Source organism: Poecile atricapillus, chromosome 2 (genome assembly GCF_030490865.1).
Source record: "Poecile atricapillus isolate bPoeAtr1 chromosome 2, bPoeAtr1.hap1, whole genome shotgun sequence".
NCBI lineage: Eukaryota > Metazoa > Chordata > Aves > Passeriformes > Paridae > Poecile > Poecile atricapillus.
In genome coordinates this window covers 63,806,957-63,824,202 of record NC_081250.1, presented here as the reverse complement: position 1 = coordinate 63,824,202, position 17,246 = coordinate 63,806,957, and the positions used below count along the sequence as shown (strand labels likewise).

General features: G+C 43.7%; 1 protein-coding gene across 4 annotated transcripts in view; it reads left to right on the top strand.

The window, feature by feature from the left end:
• The first annotated feature begins 2,277 nt into the window (after window positions 1-2,277).
• The window catches only part of NUP153 (nucleoporin 153), a 44,508-nt gene continuing 29,539 nt past the window's right edge, over window positions 2,278-17,246 (top strand). For 3 of the 4 annotated variants that reach the window (XM_058830885.1, XM_058830883.1, XM_058830881.1), the window contains exon 1: window positions 2,278-2,599. In XM_058830885.1, the coding sequence (XP_058686868.1) occupies window positions 2,489-2,599 (111 nt within the window). In that variant the 5' untranslated portion in view covers window positions 2,278-2,488. The remainder of the gene's footprint in view (window positions 2,600-17,246) is intronic. The other variant, XM_058830884.1, reaches the window with a different exon arrangement.

Sequence of the window (17,246 nt, the reverse complement as noted above, 5' to 3'; positions counted from 1 at the left end):
GTGTAGTGTAGCTGCATTTGACACTTCTGTGGAAGAGAATCACATTTACAGCTTAGCTTAATATTCTTAGCATGCATAAAAGAGGGAGGCTTGTTTTAAATTTGTCCAGCTCCTACACCACAGGAATGATTTTAGTCAATTCCCCACACAGGTACCATTTTAGAAGCCAGCATTGTTATTAATGAATATCTGTTACCAATGGGCACCGTTTCCATCCCTCTGTAAATCAAGCTCTTTCCATAATTGAAACACATTATGCTAGCCTGCCTTCCCCTCCCATTAAGCTGAAAGCTAGCATGATAATTGGTTCCTGGACAAAATGAGTAACAAATCCAGGCTAAAATAGTATTTTTTGTGTTTTGATAATTACATTGATGTAGATCTTGACATGCCCATTGTAGCAGACCATCATCCTAAAATTAGTCAGCAGCTGTAGCACACTAGTCATTTACACCAAATGAGGTGGTTCTTGGAAGGTGACTTTTAACATGCATGTTCTAGGATAGGAATTGTCTATCACTGCAAGCCATCCCCCTGCATGTAAAATTGTATTTGCAATTGTGGCGCAGGAGAGTAAGAGTGTAGTTTATGAGAAGAAATATGTGGAAAGTAATTCCACCGTGCTGGGTATTGGATAATGGTTATCTCCTGTAGATAATGGACAAAGAAAGTGAGGAGTTAGGTCATATAGGAGAGCTGGGAAGACCCTGATGAAGTTCAAAAAATGCCAGTATGAAGCAGAGATGAGGCAGCACAAAATTCAGTACTGTTTCTTCTCACAGTTCTTCCTCTAGCTGCTGCCTGTTTACATTTCTGCACGCTTTCAGAATCACCCTTGTTGGAGCCCCCCCATGCTTCCACTCATGCCTCCTCCAGTTCCACACATGCTTTCCTCAGGTGTGTGCTGTGGTCAATGTTTTTTGTTTTTCCTGTAGAAGGGGTATGTGGTGCATCAGGGCTCTGTCCTCTGAGTAACATTTTTATTGACTTGTACACAGGGAAGGTGCTTGTGATTTTCTGCACTCCTCACCTCTATCCTTCCCACGGCAAGTTGATGCTAAAAATAAAATGTGAAACCATAGATTTTTCTCAACTTCACTTTCAGGAGAATAAAAAAAAAATTTACGTATTTTAACTTTGTAATAGGAATGCACTCTTCCTCATGTTTTGAGGAAGTAAAAGCCATGCTGAAGCTTTTTTCCCCCAAAGTCCTTTCCATATACCGACACTGAGTGATGAAAAACCTGCACATGCTTTTTCTCTTGCTTATACAAACCCAATCGCTAGTGGCAGCCTGGGGGAGCACTGCGGACCTCCCGGTGCCGTTTTTCCTGCCGCGTTCTCCACGCTCTTCCTCGTCAGGGTCGTGGGAACATCCCCCTCACGCTGTCTCTTGGGGCAGTTTCAGCGTGGGTAAATTGCAGCCCCAGGGGCAGAGCATGTCAGGAGGACGGAGCCAGGCTCTAATCGGTGGTGCCGAGCAGCAGGTCAAGAGGCAAGGGGCAGAAACCGATGCACAAGAACTTCCACCCAAATAAGAGGAAAAAAAAGTCTTCACTCTGCGAATGACCGCGGACTGGAGCAGCGTGAGCAGAGGTTGTGGGGTCTCCCTCACTTGAGAAATTCAGGAACTGTCTGGATGCAATCCTGTGCCATGTGCTCTGGGACGACACCGCTTGAGCGGAAAGGTTAGCCCAGATGACTCACTGTGATCCCCTTCAACCTGAGCCATTCTGTGAAACGCCGCGGGAAGACTGGGGAAGGCGGTGGAATCTCCCGGCGGGACCTCAGCACAAACCTCTGCTCTTAGCCGTTAAGGCGTCCGTCCCTAAGCTGAGTCCGGGGCGGACATTTCCCCCGCCACGTCCCTTTGCGGGTCGGGCAGATCCCAATCCCAGCCAGAGCTTTTCCCGCGCAGCCGGCAGGGCCCGGCCCCTCCCGCTTCCCTGGCAGCGGGGGCGGTGCGCGCGCGCGGGGGCTGCCGGGCCGTCCGCCCGGCGCCGCTTGTGTGACGCGCCCGCGCGGGCTGGTGACGCGCGCGCGGCCCGGGGCGGCCGCCGTGTGGTTGGTCGGCGGGGCAGGGGGGTGCGGCGGTGGCGGCGGCTCGGGCCGCGGGCGGGCGGGCGGACAGCGCGCGGGGCGCCGCCGCCGGGCGGGAGAGCGCGAGCGAGGAGCGGCGGGCGGGGGGATCGCGGAGGGAACGAGGGGAAGGGAGAGACGCGTGAGAGAGAGAGAGACGCGTGAGCGCGCGCGCGCGCGGTAGGGGCGGGGCGGAGGCCGCGGAGGAGCCCCCCGCGCGCGCACCAGAGGCCGCGCGCGGCGCGTGGCGGGCGGGAGCGGCGCGGGGGGAGAGAGGCCGGGCCGGGCCGGGCGCGTCCCCGCGGGGACGGTGACAGCGACAGCGCTGCCGGGCCGCCGCGGAGCACAGCGGCCGCACCAGGAGGAGGAGGACGAGGCCGCCTGCGGCGGCGGCGGGCCGGATCGCATCATGGCCTCGGGTGGCAGCGGCGGCGGCGGCGGCAAGATCCGGACCCGACGGCACCACCTGGGAGCCGCGAAGCCGCCCTACGCGAGGGGCAAGCAGCAGGTGATGTCGCGGGTCAGTCCCGTGAACCCCTTCCCGTCCTACCCCGCTTCTAACCCCGGCGCTCCCCTCAGCGGCGGGAGGAGGCGCCCCGGAGGCCCGACCCGGCAGAGCCGCCTCTTTTCTCCGCCACCCTTCCCCCCTCGCCGCTCTCCACGCAGTCCCACGTGCGCGGCTTCGGGCCGGGGTTTCCCGGTGGAGCGGCCCGCGGGAAGGGAGGAGGGAAGGGTTTCCCGCCGGGGCCGCGGGGATTGTGGGATTTCCGGGCGCTCGCCCCGCTCCGGGACCGCCGGGCTGCGGGGGGATTCTCGCCTCTCCTTTGTCTGCCGCCTGTCCCCCGCTAGGCAGGAGCAAAGGCGGGAGGAGGAGGAGGAGGAGGCGGCTGGGAAGGGGTAGGTGCGCATTCCCTCTCCTCGCGGCTGAAGCGGGCTGGCTCTCACTCCGGGGGATGCTCGTTTTGTCTCCGGGCTGACACGGTTAAATCATGGTTAAATCGATCTTAACTGGGTTATCAAGTTAGAGTTACTCGTCAGATTTAGGTGCATCTCTTCCGATATTTGGCTGTCTTGATAAATTCCAGGCTGCAGATGAGTATGTGAGAGTGCTGGGTCATTAGGCATCTTCCGTTGTTGGTGTGGGGATTTTTTGTGGTGGGTTTTTTGGTGGGGTGTTTTTTGTTGGTGTTGTTTTGTTTTTGTTTTTGTTTTTTTTTGTAGGATGCTGCCTGAAGAGCCCTTCGGTTTCTTCAGTGGCTTGCCTGTACCTAAACCTGCTGGTGCAGTGCGAGTGAAATGTAATTCATAAGGCATTTGTTCTCCTTTGTATTGTAGGAGAGAATAGATGGATAACAGAAAAAACAGTTTATAAATTGCAGTACAAAGATCCTATGCCATTTAGAGTGGCTGCAGGGAGTAGGAGCAAAGATCCTTCCCAACTCCTATTTGTCAGGGAATTTCAAGATGCCTCGAGACAGTGCTCTGGAAATGCTTTTCACGTGTATTTATGAACCTGAAATCGACTGTAAAACCAAAGCATTTGCATTATTAAATCGGTAATATAAGCCAGGAAATTAAATATTATATGCATAATTGAGGTGTGTTACGCATAAATTGTCGTTCAGTTAGTTTTTGTTATTTGGGAAGTACTACACTTAATCCCTTTTATAGCGCACTGATCAGCAGTGTTGTCCTTGTAAAGCAGGCAGGGTGACGCTTCATCCAAAGAATCACTGCACTTGCAGAGCAAATGTTGAAAGCTCTTACGTGAACAACAGGGTAAGGTTGAAATTGCAATATCCTGCACGTGGTGATAATCTGTAGATGAATTTAAAATATTCAGGTTAGATGGTTTTCTGATGATTCTCATGTCTCTCTGTGTGTTTTCTAGTAGGTATATTTAAACAATGGGGCAAAGCATACACGTGCTTGGGGGATATCTGGGATTCAGCCCAGAGCATGGGTGCTGCAAATCAAATACATCAATCAAATTTAGCAAGTACTATATTGGGGAAGAAATGGTAAATAGGCAAACAGGTGTCAGATGTGGGCATTTGTTGTAAGGGATAGCTTCTTAACCCTATGTAGCTTGCTATCTTGTGTTACATACAAAGGTGAGCTCTGGGTAGATAGGTGAACTGGAATTAATTGATAGAAGTTCCTGTTTTCAGTATAACATCCACTCTGCAGAAAGTATTCTGTGGTTTGATGTTGTCTCTCAGTAATGAGTTTGGGAAGACATGGAAGAGCTCAGTGCAGTCTGGACATTATCTCCTGCTCCTCTAACTAGTATCAATAAGTAAGCTCATAGAAATACTGTATTAAAACTGTTATAAGTGCTTGGGGTCAAGACTGCAATCCAGAAAACTTTGTCTCTTATCATCAAGTTCTGAAGGTGCCTAAGAACTGAATGCCTTATTGCCAATATCTTTAAAGTTCTTAGGATATCTGATTCACTTGTATGAAAGATGAGTAGCATGATGGCAGGCTTACAATAGTAAGCCTGGTGTGTGTTTTTCTGATGTGGTTATGCTGTCATAAGGTTGTTATCTTGCCCTGGTCTCCAAAGAAGCTTGGTCAGGTGGGAATTCTCCAGTTGTGCCCAGTGTGCTGCTGTGTCCTATTAAGTGCAGCAGCAGCTTTAGAAGACATTTGGAAGAGGAAATGCTGCTGCTTTTCAAAGATGATTAGCTAAAGCATTTGTTCAAAATGTGGTAGACCCTGCTTCAGATTTCTTTTTTGCCTAGAGGCATCAACCTACATCATCCACTTTCTGGGCAAATATCCCAGTTGCCAAGCTGTGTGTTGTCTTTGAGTTCTTCTGACTGGAACTGTGTTATTACCCAGAAAAAGAATGTGTGATTCATTGAGCGAGGAAGAGGATGTATAAGATGTTACCTTCCAAGAGTGAAGACATACAGCCTCATCCATGATTTCAGAAGTTATTTGTTTCATTTATTCTTGGAATAAACATGCAAAGTGCAGAATTTCCTGCCCTTTTCTCCCCAAGTGCCTGATAGAGCCATATTTCATTATGTTTGCATGTGTGCTTTTTTAAGAGTAGAGTCTTTTTTTAAACCAGTCTCAAATATGAGAGATGAACAGATGCTGCTTGGAGGATGTGACTTGCAGTTTGTATTTTGTCTTGGAAGATGGAGATACAAGTAGATTTGTCCCATTAATGAAGGAACTAAACCATGGTATTTTCCTTTCTGGGCTACCATCCTGCCTTATAAAAAGTGCACTGTCAGCAGCTATGTTATTAAACCAAGAAATAAAATGTAGCAGCACCACGAGGTAAGGATGGTATCTACTCACCCACCATGAAGATTTGAGGTGTGGGAGTTAAATCTCAGAATGAAAAGAGCCTTTTTTAGTCTCTTTGGTGGGTGTTCTTAGAGTAGAATTGTGGAGTTCTTCCCATAGACTATGCTTTTCTAGGGGCAGAGTGTTGACACCTCCACACTGACTTTAGGTTGTGCTGTGCTCAGCACGCTGTTTACTTGGCCATCCCTTGTTGAAATATCCTGCCTCCTGCACTTTCTAAGAAGCTTAGACACTTGGGTTAAAATTACAGCTTCTTTGAGACCTAAGCACATGCCAAGTGAGGGAACTGTTGTGTCCAACATCTGGGTTTCATCTTCCAGATGTGGTCCCAGTGTTTATAAATGCTGGTTTGTCCTGGTCATTTGGATAGACTGATGAAGGGAATTATTGATGCGGCAGTGTAAATGGGAGGGATGTTTGCATTACTGGCTTATTAAACTGCTTCTAGAAGAGTACCTGTATGTTCCTACTGTTAATTTCATGTTTAATTTTGTACTTTGGTGTGTGTGCATGTGCTGGTTTAACTTGGAACAGTGCCATTCTCATCCAGGTAACAGATTCAAGAGATTTTAAGTGTGACTTAGAAGTGAATAAAATAACTTTTCTTGGTAATTTTTGAATTTTATAATTAAGCATTCAAATGAAGGAGTCAGAGAACTTTGATTCTTCTGCACTTTTATTTAAACTCATACAGGTAGATTCAAGCATGAGAAAACAAAAGTTACCTGAAAAGTGTTTTTAACCTTCCCATAAACTTCTATATTCATGTTAAGCTTTAGCTTAGAGCTGTTGGATATTAGAGGTAATGTCTATAGATTAAAACTTCTGCTGAGGAGTGATGTTTGCCTTTTTTCCTATGTCTGTATGTGCCAGTACATATTTATAATGTAGATGTTCAAATCCAAAGATGTTTTCCTTGATGAAACCAGTGTAAGTCTCTGCATGTATTGTAGTTGGTTTTGCACTGATGTAGTTAGGACATAGGGAGCAGACAAAAGGGACCAGAAGGCCACTGGAAGCCGCTTTCATTGGCCCGGGTCATGAAAGCCTCTCTAGATTTGTGAGTTTCACCAGGTCACTTGAGACATCCTGTAAGGTTCTTCCCACAGGGTCTAGCTACAGGATCAGGGGCTGAAAACTGTATGCAGCAATGTCTAGAGCATTACACTGTCACATGCTGCTGTCTAGAACGTAGGCCTTGCTTGGCAGTGACTGCAGGCAGTGGGCAGAAGGGATCTTAGAAACCGCCAGGTTTATTTTGTGAGGAAATTTTGAAACTTTGATGCTAGAGAGTTCTGAGAGTATCATATTGAGTGATGTAACCTAGGTAATGTTTTATAGACCTTAAACAGGAAAATACTAATTAATAAAATCTTTATTAAGAGTGTGTATATGGACCTACAAAAATACAATTGTATTAACTCCTGTCAACACTATTGCACCTTAAAGCACACTTAATGTGGTTGTATTTGTATGCAGTTCTGCTTGATTTGGTTTAGTAGTGAGTTAGTACATTGAGCTAATTGAAAAAATGTTTAATGTATATTGAAAGCTTTGTTTTAAAAGATGGGCTAATAGTCAACATTAGAAGTTTTGTCTCTATCCCAGCAATATCATACTGTATTAGCAAAACCGGTGTTTAAAGTTGGCACTTGACTTTCTACTGCTACTGTAAACAAAAATGTATCCTAATTGGGAATAGATATCTCAGGTACAAAACCGGGATATTGACAGTTTTCTCTCATTTAGGCTAGTGGTACTGTACATTTGTACAAAATGTAAATTATGATTGCTGTAGTATTTCATTAATATTCTGAGGTTTGTTTCAAGGGTTGTTGTGACAGTCTTGGAGACTGTGAAGTGTTGAGGACAAACAATATGAGTGAGTGGTATCTCCAGAGAAGAGGAAAGCAGATGAAATAATTGACTGTGTTAGCTGAGACACTGCAAATTGTCTTTGGTTGCTGGCAGCACATCACTTCCTCTGAGTTATTTATTCCTACAGTCAGTAATTAGAACCAGTTCTTGCTCCCCTCCCATGGACAAATTGAGCTGCTGCTGATTCTAACAACTCAGCAGGACAGAGTTCAGAATTTCTTTTGCATGCCCAAAAATGTTTCAGCAAAAGTTCCAGATTGGTGCAGGTGGTGGGCTGCCATAGTGTCATGTGATTAATTCATAACTTGCTGGGATGACTGTCTCAGTGGACATGGAGCAAAGGGTGGATATTTACCTGGACTTTAGTGATGCCTGCAGCATGGTCTCCCATGTGATCTCTGTTGTCCACTTGGTGAAATATGGACTTGTCAGGTGGACCATAAAGTGATTGGAAAATTAGCAGGACCATTGACCTCAAAGGGTTGTGACCAGCAGTACAAAGATCCAGTGGCAGCCAATTGCTAATAGAGCTCTCAGAGGTTGATACTGAGGCTGATGCTGTTCCATGTCTTTATTAACAACCTGGGATGAAGGAATGGCATGAATCCTCAGCAGTTTCTCAGATAATACCAAACCCTTGGGAACTTCAGCCCTGTTGTATAATGAAGAATAGGGCTGCCATTCAGGAACTTGACAGATGGGCTGCCAAGAGCCTTGTGAGTTTTAATAAAGGCAAATGTGAAGTCCTTCATCTGGGACAAAAAAACCCCACCTACCTGCTGGACAGCAAGTAGATCATGAGTCAGCAGCACACTCTTGAGGTAAAGAAGGCCAGCTGCATACTGGGAGGTATTAGTAAGTGTGTGGGAAGTTAAGGGAGTTGTTTTTCCCCTACATGAAGCACTTCTAGGACTACATTTGGAGTGTTGTGTCTAGTTTTAGCCTCTCCAGTTTAAAAAAATACAAGAAAACATATAGGAGTGAGTCTGGTTGAGAGACACCAAAATGATGATGGCTTAGAGAACTGGCTGTGTATAGATTAAGAGCAGCAAATACCTAGTAAGTCTACAGAGAAGGTGTAACTAGGCTCTTGTAGAAGATTCATGGCAATACAGAGATACAGTGGACTCAAGATGCAAAAATGGAAATTCTGATTTCATAACAGGAAAAATCTTTTTACTGTGAGGCTAGCCAGCATATTGGAAGAGCTGCCCAGAGAGGTCTCAAAACCTGGGTGGACTCAGCTGTGGATGATCTGCTGGTTTTGGCCATTCTCTGAGGAGGAGGTTGTAGTAGTAGATTATCTCTGTGATGCAGCCTCTGTGTGTATGTGGTTCTGTCAGAGCTGCTGCAACTGGACCACAAAGCACACATGGGCATGGTTTGATTGTAAATGTCACTGTTCCTCTAGGTTGGTAGTCCTTTTGCTGGTCCATCCTCTAATTCTGTCTTTGGGGTTGTGCTCTCTTTTGAGGAAGGAGGGAAATAATGCCTCCATCTCACTGTTGCTGTTTTTTCAGAGAAAATACCGAGCTGGTCCTCAAAAAGAGATTAACTAAGAGGCTTTTTCCTAAGGTTGCTGTTTTGCAGACTAATTTTTAAAAATGTCTTTTGTCTTAGTGGTAGGTCATATTATACAGTTTTCCATTTTTCTGCTATTAAGTTGTAAAAAATCTCGGTTTTTTTGCTTTTTAATGTTCTATGTAATCAGTTCCGTATTTATTGTACTGCACTTAGCTTGGTGCAACTCCAGTATCAATGCAGGCTGGGGCATGAGTAGATGGAGAGCAGCTCTGCCAAGGATTTGGGGTTGTTGATGGATGAGAGGCTCGATATGAGTTGGCAATGTGTGCTTCCAGAAAGCCAAACATATCCTGGGCTGCATCCAAAGCAGTGTGGCCAACAGGTTGGGGAGGGGATTCTGTTCTTCCACTCCTCTCCGGTGAGGCCCCACCTGCAGTGCTGCATCCAGCTCTGGGGTCCCCAGCACGGGGAGGACATGGACATGTTGGAGCCAGTCCAGAGCTGTGTGCTCTGTGATGCTCAGAGGGCTGGAGCACCTCTCCTGTGAAGACAGGCTGTGAGAGAGTTGGAGCTGCTCAGCCTGGAGAAGGTTCTGGGAAGACCTTATGGACACCTTTGAGTACCTAAAGGGGACTTAGACTCCTTTAACTGAAGGAGGGTTGATTCACACTGGATGTAAAGAAGAATTCTTTTAAGAAGAGGAGGTGATACTTTGGAACAGGTTACCTGGAGAGGTATTCGAAGCTCTGTCCCTGGAAACATTCAAGGTCAGGTTGGATGGGGCTCTGAGCAACCTGATCTAGTTGAAGATGTCCCTAATCATTACAGGGAAGTTTGGACTACATTACCTCTAAAGTTCTCTCCCAACCCAAAAAATTCTATGAATCTATGTGTGTTGCATTTAAGTAGAGGATCTTTGGGTGGGTTTGGCTTACTTGAGACTCCTGTGATTTTTTCAACTAAACGTGAGTTCATCTTTACATTCCTGTTTGCTGGGATGAAATGTGTGTGTTAACACAGGTGCATCAGCGCACACTGCATCCTATGGCTGTGAGTAGCCCATGCAATTTGTAAATACCTGAGCCGGTAGAATTTTTTTTTTTTCTCCTTGCTGAAGCAGTTTAATATTTTCTGAATGGTTCTGCTCTTGGAAGAATTTGTGTGTCTTGGGGAGCTGGCTGACTTTGCTTTTAGTTATGATTGTATTTTGAATCAAGAGTTTTTGAAATAGATATGTCTCAAGACTCCTTCCCTTATGAGTGCTCAAGGCCTGGTGACTTTCAAGACTGCAGTAAACCAAACAAAGAGCTAAACTGTTCAATTGTCATTTTCTTTGAGACTGGATTACAGTGGGATATGAAATATTTACAGTAACGAGATATTAAATGTGTGAGACTGTAGTACAGATGCATTTGTAATTAAAATCATCCTAAACGAAACAGATGAAAACAAGGTTTTAACTGATTTAAATGTAGCTGTGTTCAGGAATTGCTGGGTGCAAACAGATACCTATTAAATTTATCTATAACAGTGTATGTGTTTTATAGTCAGCCTTCAGTATTTGTTACCAAACTTACTTTACAGAGTTGCAGAATATATACAGATTCGTAGATGATTTTTTTAGTGACTTTCAGTCACTAAAAAATTAATCTCTATGTGCAATGGCAATTTTTCACGTTGCTGGGAAGAGAACAGTGTCTGAAGATACTGGTTATATTTAAAGTGAGATGCTTTTGGTTCTGTCAGTTGCAATGTGATGAACAAGTATGGCCAGAAAGACACTGCTGCCACTCACAACTGAAGATTACTGCCCTGCAGCAGAGCTGAGGCTACCTGGGCTTTACAGTGTAAATTACAGTTTACCTTAAAATGTCAACGAATGTAACAATACCACTCACTGCTCCAGCTAAAGCAACTGTGTCCAAGGGTCATTGCTTTGGTTTCTCTTAGGCACCAATTCTTGTATTTTAAAATCTAGTCAGGAAGTGTATGCACCAGGGTTAGATGTATCCAATTTAAAGTAATTGCAGGTTATGCTGGTTAGGTGAATTATGAGGCATAACTTTTGTATGCTGCACAATGTCTGTGTATGATATGTAAAATTAGGAAGACTTAGTGTTTTGCTTAGGTACCAGCTTTTCACAGCAAAAAACTAAATGCAATTATTTAAGTTGCTTGACTTTAATTTGCTTGTTCAAATTTGTGAATCAGATTACAAACTGAAGGTGCAACAGGATTGGCTGTAGATTTTTCAAAATGACTAGTATGTGGTGTTGTCAGCTCAGTTCATAGATCAACATGGACAGAGAAGATACTTCAGAGTGAGGATGTGAATATTTTGCTATATATTGTATCAATATTTTGATAATGCTGCATTAAATTTAAAAATTTAATTCCAGTCTTCTGTTTTGAAGACTCTGTTTTCAGATGTCAGGAATGAGATTTTGTAGCTTAATTTTGTGAAATATGCTTCAAACCTTCAAGCCTTGTCCTCACTAGGAAGCACTGGACACAGGGATGGATGTCAGCATGCTGTGAGTTGATCTCAGATGGCATTTAACTGTTGCTTCAGGAGTTACTGCAGAATTTGGGCTGCCTGTTTTTTTTAGTACATAGCATGTCCTCACTAAGTGCCATAGATTAGCCTGTGATGATACCATGTTTTGTCTGTGAGTGCTTCCAGGCAAAATGGCATTGAAAATGTTCAGTTCTTTACTGGGAGCCCTGTACATTTAACAGGTAGCAAATCTATAGTGCAGGGTATGATGCATTATAACCCTTGTATGCATTCAATTCTTGGCTGTAAATGCAGGGAAGAGGAAGACTTTGCCATTATCAGTTATGTTTGGTGATGCCAAAATACTGTTATGAATTGAGTCTTACCATATATAGAATGCATACAAATAAGATAAACAATTTTATGCCTAAATAGTGTATTTAAACCCTAAATATAAAATGTGTGTTATACTTTACTAAATCTGATAATTGTGTTAGTGGACTTGTAAAGACTACCTGGTGCCATGGGAAATGTACTTCTTGATCATTCTAGTTTGTCCACAGGGTTATGTCAGAAATAAAACTAAAAATAATAAGTTTAGACTACAGGCTTTCCTTACAGTAAATATATTCTGAGCAGCGTTTCAATTAATATAATTGTAGATACTGCTTATGAAACTTAGCTGGAGACACACTGTGGCAGCTAAGTTGCAGCAGTCTTCAATTAAAAATATTAATTACTTGGAGTTCTTTCTTAAATTGGGAAAGAAAGAACTTTAAAACTGCTTGTGAAGTTGTAAGGGAAAACAGTCTCATTAATCTTAAACTTTCTGGTTTTGCTGCTGATAGATTTCCATCTCAAAGTGTAATATTGAATGTAATTTACAGCGTCCATTGCTGATTGCTGCTGAGGACTAATTAATGCCTACGTAGTGCTTCCTAAAAGGGAGAAAGAAAGGTACCTTGTACATTGTGGTGCATTTTGTAATGTTGTCGCTGTGTAAACTGAAGGTGTGGACGAAACCTGAGATAAAACCATTCAGTGTCACAAGGATTTAACCCAGTGGGTTAGGCACTGATTTATTTCTCAGAGCACATTTATTTCTCAGAATGTTTTGCTCTCTGTTGCAAGTGATAATGGTGTGTATACATGTGCAAACAGTGCCAGAAAATATCTGAATTTCCCTGGAATGTTTATTCTAAAGCTAACTAGACTAAGGAAAATAATGCTCACTTAAGCAATAAGAAAGAAATACGCTGGAATCTGGTAATATAATCTCTTCTTCATGACTTTCAGGAATAAATTTGAACTAGTCCACTTGCCTTAAATAAAATAGTTGTTTTTCAAATGTTCCATAATTAATAACATTCCTGAAACATACTGTTCATATTAAGTCATAAGTTTTATTGTCTTTTTTCTAAATGAAATATCAAACTCTGCTGTCCTACATACAAATTGAAGCCACTCCCTGAATAGCAAAAGCAGAGTTAGTCTAAGCCAGTCTAAGTCTGCTGCTGCAAGAGACAATCATGTCATGTTTCCATTTCTATTCCTGCTTTTGCATGAGCATCAGTGCAGGCACATGGTAAGCTGCACCAGCAACCTGATGCCCCTGAGGGGTAGTCCTCACTGTCAGAGTCTATAGACAGATTTTCGTTTGGATCTTTTTAATAGAGCCTTGCTACAGTTTATCATTTGTTTGCTTATATGTGCTAGTGGCAGCACAAGGGAAGGGTGAGGTGAAGAGGAGAATGGGACAGCGTCTTTAATGACAGTGTGGATACAGGATAATTGAAAGAAGGGAGAAGTTTTATTTAGTGTTCCTCTGGTTCTGGCTGCCTGATCGTGCTTTCTCTCAGGCCAGTTCTGGTGCACTGAGCCAGTTTAACTCATTAGCCCAGCAGAAAAACATGTACTATTTGCCAGATTAATGAATTCAGCTAGTATGGGAGAGTAGCCTGCTATGTGCCAGAGCTGGATAAGCTAACTGTGGGGGATGGAGGGCAAGAAAATTCCTTTTTGGTGTTTGGAAGTGGTTAGATTGATCTACTCTATCTCAGTGAACTTCACCATTAGGGGCAGGTTTTCTTTTTGAAGACTTACTGATTCATATGTTCTAACATCTTTACCTTTGAAATTGGAAGCAATGAAGTCTGTGAGAGGCAAGAAATTGATGCTGTTCAGAAGTGTGTGTACAGTGAAGTGAACATTAGCTCTTTTACCCAGTTGCGTATTTTGCTTCTCTTTATAAATTTCTGTAAGGGTATGACTGTTATATAATTTTTATACTTTCATATATTTCGTATAATTCTTTTCGTACTTAAACCTCCTGGACTGAAATCAAAACAGATTTTTTGAGTAATATGTCACTGCTGACTGCTCCTGCCAGCATTTTCCTCACCCTATGCTGTGTGAAGGACCCTTACAAATTTGAACAACTGTCTTATTCTGTAAATATTTTTGGCCAAGAAATAGCTTGCTTTTAAGTTTGGAATTCAAACTGTGACCACAAACTACTGATTTTTCTTTCTTTATATAAATCCTTTGAAGAAACAGTATTTTGAAGTAACAAATTATGGCACCTGTGTGTTAACTGATACTTCTGTCTACATATCTTTTGCTTAGTGTTGCAGCCAGCATGGCTTTATGAAAGGCAGGTCCTACTTGCCCAATCTAATCTCCTGTGATAGAGTTATCCACTTGGTGGATGAGGGAAAGGCTCTGGATGTAGGATGTCATTTACCTAGAATTTCATAAAGCCTTTGCCACCATTTCCTGTGGCATTCTCCTGGAGAAACTGGCTTTCCATGGTGTGAATGGGTGTGATCTTTGCTGAGTAAAAAACTGACTGGGTGGCCAGGCCCAGAGCATGGTGGTGAGTGGCGTTGCATCCAGCTGATGACCAGTCACAAGTGGTGTTCACCAGGGCTTAATATTTTTAATATCTTCATCGATGACCTGGACAAGATGATTGATTGCACCCTAAGCCAGTTTGCAAGTGACACCAAGTTGGGCAGGAATGTTGATCTCCTGGAGGACAGGAAAGTTCTAGAGAGGGATCTAGAAAGGCTGGGTAAATGGGCTGAGGCCAATTGTATGAGGTTCGATAAGATGAAGTGCCAAGCCCTGAATTTGGGTCTCAACAGACCCCTGCAGTGATACTGGCCTGGGGTAAGGGAGGCTGGAAAGCTGCCAGGCTGTAAAGGACCTGGTGGTGCTGGTCAGCAGTGGCTGAACAGGAGCCAGCTGTGCCCAGGTGGCCAGGAAGGCCAGTGGCATCCTGGCCTGTAACAGGAACAGTGTGGCCAGCAGGAGCAGGGCAGTGATTGTCCTGCAGGACTCAGCTCTGGTGAGGCCTCACCTGGAATCTTGTGTTCAGTTCTGGGCCCCTCACCATAAGGAAGACACTGAGGGGCTGGAGCGTGTCCAGAAGTTGGAGCTGGCACTTGAGGATGTGGTTTAATGGTGAACAGCCAAATTAACATTTGGACTTGATGATCTTAAAGGTGCTTTCCAGCCTTAATGAGCTCATGTGAAGAGGGCTTTGGACCTTCCAAGGAAGGATTTGAGTCTTCAGCACAGGGCTTTGGGCCCTGGAAATGGGCTTTTGGAGGTGAGAAAGGAGGTTTGAGCCCTGAGATTGGTTTTCTTGAGTTTTGTTGCCCTCAAATGATGCATCATTACCTTGAACTAAGTGTAGATGCTAAATGCAAAAAGCAAGCATGAACACAGAGCTTGTGTGACTTAATTTCACACAGGCTTTGTGTTCATGCTTGCTTTTTGCATTGAACATCCCCAGCTAAGGCTCTGCTCCCTAGAAATAGGTTTTTGGAGGCATAGAGGAAGGCCTTGAATTCATTAGATAAAAGGCTGAATCCTAAGTAGGAGGCTTTGATTCCTGAGATGGAGGCTTTGGAAGCTGTGGTTCAGGCCTGAAGATGTGCCTTTGTACTCTATAAGGAAGACTTTGAATTCCAAAAATGATGCTTTGGGCCTTCCAAATCTGACTTGGAGCCTTCAAAATAACTCTCTGGGCCCTTCAGATGAGTCTTGGGACCTAAGGAGCCAGGCTTGAAACTCAGAAAGGAATGTTTGTGCCCAAACAAGGAGGGTTTGGACTCTTGGGTTACAGTTGGACACAATGATCCAAGAGGTCTTTTCCAGCCTTACTAGTTAAGTGATTCCATGATGTCAAGCCAATATTCATTCCTTGGAGTAGTTCTTACTGTAGTTACTGTTGCTATGATGATTGTATACATAGACTTAGATAGACCTAGCAGAGCTACAGACACTTTGAGATGATGCAGAGATTTTGAAAAACTGTTGTAAATACCTATTCATAAGCTTCTGTGTCTTTCCAGTGGACTTTTATTTTGTTCAGCTTTCCTGCTGATATTTTTTGGGATGGCTGTATTTGAGGTGTGAAGACAGCAGTTGATACTGACAGCAGCTCAAACCTCTGAAATCAGTCAGTTATGAAGTAAAACATGTTCACTAGATAAAACACAGCAGTCACACAGTTGAGATTGCCTCACTGCATCTTCTTGCTTCTTCTTCTTCCATGATACTACATTTGGTACCTGTGTGGCCTGTAGAAATGAGAAGTTATGAACATCAGACTGCACGCCAGCACCATGTCCTCTGCTCCCAACCTGAGACTGGGAACTAGAACAGTTTTTGTGAAGTAGAATGTTCAGGGTAGCTGTACTGAGTAAAGGTGTTCTGGAAGAGACTGCTTCATAACTGTGGCATGAGAAGATCAGGATCTGAGCAGTCTGCTGGAGAATAAGCCTGCTAGAATTGTCTGTTGCTGTGTCTCTTATATTTTATATCTGAAGATCTCTTGGCATCAGTGTACTATCCTTGTCAGCCTTCTAGAAGCATTAGTGATTCCTCTCCAAGCAGATGGGATGGACAAAGTGCAGAGCTGGTGACACAGAAGTAGTAGAGGGGGAGTGCTCTGCTCCTGACAGAGTTGGCTTGTTTGCATGTGCAGAGAGAGGTAAAGGGTGTTCAAATGCATGTGCTGAAGTTGAAGAGTAAGAATACTGCAAATTAGGGTAAGATTAAAATGCCAGCTTTAAAGACAGTTAAGTAAGACATGACATTTTGCTGAATTGTTCTGGAAAGAATAAGGAGTATGCATGTTCAAATGTGTAATTGGTCAGTGGTACCTTAACTGCCTGACTTGATCAGGAATCCAGCCACAGAGCTTTATTGATTGGCTTTTAGCTCTGATGGGCAGGTAAGAGATGATGGAAGGAATTTTTTTGTGTGTATGTCATCTGTGTGTATTTGAATAGGCATGCCTGGGGCATGTGGAATACTTTCAGGGGGAAAGGTGTCTGTTTTTTTTAATGGGACCCATGTTTGATGATGGCTCATTAATAGTGCTTGCATAGTTCTTTCACAGTGCCTTTAATATATTTTGCAGACAGAAAATGTAGGTTACTTTACATGTATTTTGCTTTCTCACTAAGCCAGCATTATTCTGGAGTATAAAACTATGCTCCTTGTCTAGCACTGTGCCTAAGCTAGATGGAGCAGGCCATTGCTGCTTGGTGCAGTACGGCTGTGCCAAGTTCCAGCTCATGGGTAGGTTTGGGAAGTTACACTGTGTTACCCAGCTTGGAATGCTGATTATGTGAAGGCTGCCATTTGCACAAAAGGGTCAAACCAGTCTGGTGTCAGATATGGATGGTAAAATGTCATCTTGGTTAATTGCTAGTCCAGCTACATTCTCCATTTACTCATTAGGATTACTAATGATTGGGTGTTTACTCTTCTGGATGTCTATGACACCTTCCATCTTGAGTCTCAAGGTAGCTTTGAGTCTTGAGAGAATTTCCTCAGCAAGAGAATCATACTGCCACCTGTTTTATGGCCAGTAATGTCTTTTCTAACGGAGAGACTCTTTAGCAATACCAAATGTAGTAATGCC